The sequence below is a fragment of the Mus pahari genome, chromosome 17 (genome assembly GCF_900095145.1).
Source record: "Mus pahari chromosome 17, PAHARI_EIJ_v1.1, whole genome shotgun sequence".
NCBI classification, from domain to species: Eukaryota; Metazoa; Chordata; class Mammalia; order Rodentia; family Muridae; genus Mus; species Mus pahari.
The window spans coordinates 55,416,324-55,424,559 of record NC_034606.1 but is presented as its reverse complement, the minus strand read 5'-3'; the positions used below and the strand labels follow the sequence as shown (position 1 = coordinate 55,424,559).

The 8,236-nt window shown below is 37.8% G+C and overlaps 1 protein-coding gene across 1 annotated transcript in view; it reads left to right on the top strand.

Moving 5' to 3' along the window:
- Cpne8 (copine 8) overlaps positions 1–8,236 on the top strand; it is a 181,524-nt gene that overhangs the window by 95,075 nt on the left and 78,213 nt on the right. Inside the window, exons 8-10 of the mRNA XM_021216350.2 lie at positions 3,000–3,103; positions 5,479–5,583; positions 6,609–6,650. Coding sequence (XP_021072009.1) covers positions 3,000–3,103; positions 5,479–5,583; positions 6,609–6,650 — 251 coding nt within the window. The remainder of the gene's footprint in view (positions 1–2,999; positions 3,104–5,478; positions 5,584–6,608; positions 6,651–8,236) is intronic.

Here is an 8,236-nt window from a genome sequence, read left to right as displayed (position 1 = left end):
GGATAGCATTTGAAATGTAAATAAAGAAAATAAAAAAAAATTTCCAGCATAATTGTCAATGCTAGGAAAACTTAAGCAATGCTGTAAAGGCAGAACTAGCCTATGAGTTAGCTCCACCACTCCTACAGTCTTATACCTAAAGGACTTGGCACCCTTCTCCACAGACACTTGCTCAGTCATGTTCATTGCTGCTCTGTCCACAATAGCGAGGAAATAGAAATAGGTCACCTGTCCTTCAACCCACAAGTGTATAGTGAAAATGTGATACTTGTACATAATAAAACTATGTTCAGCTGTAAAAGGAAAAAATGAATGAAATCACTAAATATTCAGGTCAATGAGTGTAATTGGAAAATACTGAGTCAGCGAACCCAGACCCTGAAAGACAAATGCAAGATGCTTTGTCTTTGTAGAGCCCCACTCTAAATCTTCATGTGTGCTTACATGACCTGAAATATCTGAAGAAACCAAAGCGGAAGCAAGGGAGCATGGGATGAGAGGGAGGAAAGATGAAGTGTAGCTCTAGCGAAGGGAATAGTAGAAGGCAGGTGTGAGGATCAGGATAATATAAAAAAATGTGAGGACTTGCACTAGGGAACGGGAAAAAGAATAATGGAGGAGTTGAGGGAGGATGGAGGGAAATAACATTAAGAGTGTTTAAAAATCCCATAATGAATCATATTATTTTATAAGGTTACATATGTATGAATTCATATATACATATGCATTTGCGTTTGATATTGTTAACCCACATGGAGTGATTATGCTACCCCTCAAGTGCCTGACACTTATAAAAGCAACCCCTAATGCTAGGAATGAAAAAAAAAAAACCTCCCTTTAGGTTGTTGGTTAGAGGAGAAGAATTTCCCCAAACCAATATAGACTATTGCCTCTGTCCTCAGTTGCCTCCCAGAACACGAAGGTGAAAGACCCCACTGACTTTGCTCCCAGGTCTTGGAGACCTCGAGCTGAAACTGTCCTGGAAGTCTCCTTCCTGAAGACTCGCTCTCATAGTAGTCAGAGGTGTTATCAAGCTGCCAAAGCAGAAACCCACTCATCCTACCCAGCTGTAATCCTAGGAACCACAATAACAAGACAGGCAAAAGGTTCCTGCCGTCTCAATAGTGGCGTTTTTTATCTTAGGATAACCAACAGCTGTGTAATTGGCCTTAAGGCCAGTTCATTGGAAAGGAATTCCAATCACATAAACCTGGACAACTCCTCATCACTGCAGAGGTCATAGAACGTAAACAATCTACTTCTGTTTTTTTTTTTCCCTGCCATTTCCTAAACCAATATGATTTCTAGCTGGGTTCTAAATAACTTATCCTTGTACCTCCAGCTAACTGTAACTCTTAAACCCCATCAAAGAAGCATCCTTTTGCCACAGAGACTGTTACAGGGATCTACACTGGTCAACTGCAGGGAAGAAGTGACTGTGTGATGCCCTGCCCCAACTCATACATCAGTAACATAACTCTTACAATACTAATTAAATCAAAGGAGACTGGAGAAGAGTAGGTGGCAATATTGTCAGGGCCGGAGGCTCTGCACACGTGCTGCTAAATAGTCGTTACAGGAAAAAGGCTAACATGGGATGTCAAGAATATGGTAGCCTGAACAAGACTGTCATACTGATAACACCAGTCGATGGGTCAGCATGTGTGGTGGAAATTCCACACAGTCCTACAGCGAGATGAAGAGATACTGGTGGAAAATAGCTGCAGAAAGAAGGGGCGTAATGTTCTCCTCAGGATGAGTTGACCCATTTTGTTTATTTTCAAGTGGTCAGCCTTGGGCATATGTGCAAAAGAGTAATGTAAATACATATACATTTATACATGCAAGAAAATTTGTTTATACTTATAACAGTAATTAAAGAATAGATCTTGATTTGGGGAGGGAGGGGTAGGACCCAGGAGAAGGTGGAGGAGGAGAGAACAGGAGTCAAGTAGACTCAATGCTCCTGTGTGAAGTTCACATGCCCCCCAAAAAACTAAGCTCTCAAAGTATCGATTTGGATTTTAAAATCTCTGTATTTTCTACCATTAAAATGAAATACTTAGTCTGCTCAATTTAATGGTGTTTAAATTCCTTGGTGTGATAGCCAGATAGTACCTTGAGGTTACTCAGAGTTTAAGTGCTTGCATATACAAATGACTTGCAATGACTAGCCTGGAACAGTGGCAGATGATGTATAATTATAGATGTATAATTAGGTTGCACACTGGGAGAAAGGTGCTTTGTTTTTCCTGAACCCAAGCACCAAAGAAATGATTTTAATGTAGTTTTCATACATCGTGCTCTGTTTCTTTATTATAACAAATATCGGGGTTGAAGAGATGGCTCAGCAGTTAAAAGTACTGACTGCTCTTCTGAAGGTCCTGAGTTCAAATCCCAGCAACCACATGATGGCTCACAACCATCTGTACAGCTACAGTGTTCTCTCTCTCTCTCTCTCTCTCTCTCTCTCTCTCTCTCTCTCTCTCTCTCATAGATATATGCACTGTATATTATATATAATATATGTATATATTATATATATAATAAATCTTTTAAAAACAACAACAACAACAACAACAAAAACCCCAAATCTCTCCCAACTAGACTGTAATAGAGTCTTACTAAACACATCCCATGTCATAGATGATCATTAACTATATCCTAAGTGATCGGGAATTCTAATCATGTATGTGGTTGAAGACACTGCAGTGTGACATTGAAAACCTGGAGTCACCTGGCTCATTATCATGTGGGCATGGGTAGGAGCAGGCACAGCTTTCTGAATTCTAGTCGTCTGGCATTTGAATGTAATTTCCAGAACCTTTGAAAGCCTCATATTCCTTCAATAAGTAATGGCCTCCCCTCTACAGCTCCTGACACTTGGCCACCGGCATCCAAGTAACAAATGTGCTTTCTTGTCAAATCTTGTTTGTGATCTGTTGTTTCCAGCTATTCCTTTCCCAGATTTTGAGCTGTATTATTAATTCTGTTTTCAGGATGCTGTCTTGATGCAGTTCTGTGCGAACAAACTGGACAAGAAGGATTTCTTTGGGAAGTCAGATCCTTTCCTTGTATTTTATCGAAGCAATGAGGATGGAAGGTGGGCGTGTCTTCTACTCCACTCAGTGTTGGGCTGATTCATGTTTCTGTTGTTATTTCTGTCAGAGATCTTCAAGTTAGTCAATGCAATACGATACTTGATACTTTAAAAAAGGGTGTGATGTTTTATTTCAAAGCTAATTTGATAACCATTTATGTTTTAGGTTTAATGTATGGGTTAGTTTTTGCTTCCTCTTTGCTTTTTATAAAAGTTTGCTTTTCTTTCAACAATGTAGAATAATGGCATGTTTTAGAAACCCCAATTAACCAATGTATCCTCCCATAGAACTGAGTGGAATCCATTTGTTTTGGATGAGGGGGAGGGGAAGACATCAATCATCCTCTCCTACAGTGAAATTCCTAGAGCCTCGGGGTCTAACACCTCAGTGTTTCAGTGTGGTGTGGTGTTTTGCCAGTCATGAATAGATGCATGTGTCCAAGTTCCCTGTGAATGGATTTATGTTTAATTATCGATCTCTGGGATTCATATTGTAATGTCCACATTTACAAGGAAACTCAGAAACTAGGAAGATGTCTCTTGTCAAGGAATCAGTCATGCAATGCTAAATGACTCTGGTAACATCTACAGTTCCCTGATCTGTAAGTGGGTGATCTACCTCACAGGGCTGAGAGGAGCAACTGATGATACAAACTCATGCTGAAGTCTCAGAGAGCGAGAGCTTAACCATTATCTAGTGTTAATATTGTTTTATACGTTATTTTTTTGTTTGTTTGTCGTAACAGTGCGTAATAAAGTGTTGTCTAATGAGAAAATGCTACTTAGAAATTGGAAGTGAAGGAAATGAAGTCCTTCCTTCTGCCACAGTGGCTGTGTTTACAGCTGAGGTGGCTGAAGCTGTCAGTGTTGCGCACACTGTGCATCTGAACACCTGTTTATCCACGCAGAAATTCTAAAGGGCGTAACTCTTAGTTATTCCCCGGCGAGGAAGAGATTAGCAGGCAGACAGACCTTCTTCAGTCCCAGTGTTCTTGGGTCCTTCTGATGGAACCACATGTTCCCTGAGTTCTCGTACTTATTTTTCTAAAGAAATTTATACTCATAAGGTTTCAGCTTATCACACATTTAATGATGAATTTATGATGAAAATATGTTCTGCTTGAGCAAATGATGTTTTTAATAAAGTGAAATCTATTTTTCAGAAGTAAAACCATTCCAAATATCTAAACTACTAAGACTTAACTCTTAAAATGGATAGCTCGTACTTTAGATGTAGTTTCATATATTATACTTATAGAAAACATGTATTAATGAATACATTAAACATTTATATGTATGTTTTCATTTTTATAAGAGTTCAGTGAAAGGTAGTTTTAAATACTGCTCATTTTTACACTTATTTTTCAGTGCAAGATCTTTTTCTTTCATTTTATGATTGCATAAATGTAAAGCTACTTGTAAAGTTGCTAATTTAGCTAACAGGTTAGAACCCTCTGTACCGGAAACAGTAATTAAAAGTCTTTCTAGTATATAATTCTAACTTTCTATTTTCTTGATTTCCTGTTGATGTCATTATACTCTGTGCTCACAACTGGGCAGTAATTTTCCTTTACAAGTAGTGTGTTTGATAACGAGCTTCAGTTAATGCATCCTGACAGGCTACTTCTTAGGAATGTTTTTGTATGACTCTGTCTATAGTGTACACATACACAAAGCCCTATATTTACACAACTACACTCCTGAGGACTAGGACTCTGCTCAGGGTATTCACTCATTTCTCTGGCAGTGAAATTTGAACTATTGAGAGTTCTAGTGTATACAACCACACACAGTGTGCTATAAATGAGCGAAATTTCTAGAAGAAAAAGTAACACTTCCTGTCTCCTCAAACAGACCAGTCACTTTCTCGGGATTAAAAAATTCCCCAATATGAAGTTGTTTAATTCCACATCTAGTGACTCTAGGATTGTAACATAAATTTTGATTTTTACCTTAAGCAAATTTCCAAAAGCCAGTGAGTATTGCACACCTCAAGTTTTTATAAAATAGCATTATGATTTGCTGAATTGGTAGAAATTTATCTGGGGTAAATACTGCCATATCTCATTGTTTACATTATAAAGAACTAATCTCACAAATGTGTAAATCTCTCTGTATATTAAATCAGGTGGCAGCATCAGCCCAGAGTGGGTAACATTAACTCTGCCCATGGAGATGAATGGCCAAAAAACAAACAAGCAAACAAACAAACAAACATCATTACTGAGTCATGCACTCACGCACGCGTGCACATGCACACACACACACAATTTATGTCATTCTCTCTATCATCTGTCTGTCTGTTTGTCTGCCTTCCTGTCTGTCTGTCTTCTATCTACCTATCAATGTAGCTTCATAATTAAAAACTCTTTTCACAGCTTTACAATTTGTCACAAGACAGAAGTGGTCAAAAACACTCTAAATCCTGTGTGGCAAGCGTTCAAGATCTCAGTGCGAGCACTGTGCAATGGGGACTATGACAGGTAAGACAGCTGCAACACGCACACTGGGCATGGGGAATGTACAGGGTCCACAGAACTTGGATCTAGTCCAAAGACACAGAGCAGGCATGTTGACCAGGTTCAACTTGTGATCCTTCCAGCATACTTGAAGATTTATAATACTGAAGTTTTTCTTTATTGGAATCTTATTGTAGGTTATTTCATAAAAGCCTCTTTAGAATTGAAACTGGAAATATATAGATAAAGATAAATTTTCAATCTCTTTTCTATTTCCTTCCTTGTCTTACTACTTGTATATTAGTGAAGAAATTAGAACATTGTGTTTTAGGTAGTGTTGAGACAGGGCCTTGCTTTGTAGCCCAGGCTGGCCACGAGTGCCTGATTTTGCTGACCCAGCATCACTTGCATCACCACACCCAAGGGTGGTTTATTCTATTAACCAATATCCCACTAAGAACTGTAAACAGTGTGCTATCATGTTTCCTTTTAAACATATGATATTTAATAGATGAGTCTAACTTTATTTAACTGGTTCATATTTCCATAAGAAAGCAGTTCTTATATGTTTTCTGATTAGGAACATCAACACTATCTAGTCACATTATAAAATTAAGGTTCCCAGGCCCTAAATCAGACCTATTGAACCATAAGCTTTGAAAAGAGGTCCAGTAAGCCACAGTGTGATGAGCTCTTCAGGTGACTCTGATCTGTGTGAATTTGAGAAATACTTGCCAAGACAATGGTCTCCAGGAGGGGAGATGCCGGTCTATCTTCCACCAAGGAGCTAGGTTGTCCACATGCTTTCTCGACACACTGAAAAATTGATATAGATTCTCGAAACTGACTTTATATGTACATTTAATTGTAGTGATAAAATTAGCTAAATCACCTTCAATTTACTTTGTGAAACATATAAGCATATATGCTGTAAGAGCAAGTGACTAAATATTATTTTGTAGATTAAGATCATATTATTTTCATGTTGCATTCTCAGACCATATTATTTTCTTCAAGCCACTTTCACATGTGTATTTTTCTCCTGGCAGAACAATCAAGGTAGAAGTGTATGACTGGGACCGAGACGGGAGGTAAGTCTGTGCTGTGTCATCTCTCCTCTGGAGTCTCCATGCTGCCTACTCAGAATGCATGCAAATGACTATGATTTTTTTTTTCCATTTTAATGGTTTTCCATTTTAAAAATACATTACTGATGATTTTACATGTGATTTTTAAAGGCAGTGCAATTTCTTCAACTTTGGAAGTGAAACAAGGTGTTTCTGCATTGATAGTAAGGATTCTATGCTTGGTCTTGATGCTTTATCAATGTGTTTTCACTGCTATAGAGTAGGGATCTCCATTGCTCCAGCTCAGAGGCTCTGTGGAAGACCCTAGAAACTGTTTGACATGCTAGTTAAGGGAATGCACAGGCTCGCATGCGCGTGCACACTATTATTTATGATGGAGGCACTAAATTTTATGATGTGTAAAAACCTGAATTTTTCACAGGATGAGCCCTGTTGCACTACATCCCCAGCCGACTATTAACTTTTGAGAGATGAGGGTTAGAAACAAAGGAAATATTTGATCCTGAGAAGCCTGAAAATAAAAAGGGATGAGGTTAGAAGATGAAAAGATCTTTAAGGAGAAACCTAAATATTCCTTGGAACTGAACTGTGTGAAAAGAGTGGGTCAAGAGATTACAATCTTTTGTAGCTTCCTTTGTAGTTCTAGGACAATGCGTCTTTGCCTTCATTTAAAATACAGCATCCTGATATAAAATGTTAGCACATAGTTCTATATCATACATGTGTCCAGAAAGAAGTAGTTGCTTAAATTTTAACTAAGTATTCAATTTATGGATGAATTATAAAAAAAGCTAAATTAAATTATTAATTTGAAAAGTCTCGTAACACGTCCAATTAAATAAACAATGAGGTTGGAAAAACATGTTAGGTTCTACAATAAATTAATGCAGGTAATAAAACTCAAGATGTTAGTTTTAGAGTTTAATGATAATCACCAAAATTGATCATTATACCAGTTGATAGCCTGTGTTCTATATAATAATTGGTACTGCATATGTGTTTGTTTATCTAATAGTTTCCCACTATGATGTCCACACTTTACAACACAGTGTAAAGATGTATAGGACATTGCTATATTTCCTCTCTGCCATCTTTGATGTGTGAAATTCCATATTGCTCTCATTTTTCATTTCCTGTACAACCAGAACTATTTATAAATCTTTTTATAAAAGGATTATCAGTGATTTTTGGTTTTGTTTGTTTTTGAGACACTATATAGTTCTGGCTCACCTGGGAATTTGCTATATAGACCATGCTGGCTTTAAACTCAGAGATCTGCTTGTCTCTGCCCCTTGAGTACTGAGGTGAAAGGTTTGTGCCATCAAACTCAGCCTAGTGGATCATCTTTTTTTATGTTAAATAGTCTGGACTGGCACTGTGAAAAATGAAACTAATTCAAGTCACCTGGATAATCTCAAATTTTCATTTGGCAACATTAGAAAGTAAAAGTAAAACAACACATCAGTGTACAGTGGTTCACGCTTAGGTACATGTAGTGTAACAGTGGTTCACGCTTAGGTACATGCAGTGTAACAGTGGTTCACGCTTAGGTACATGCAGTGTAACAGTGGTTCACGCTTAGGTACATG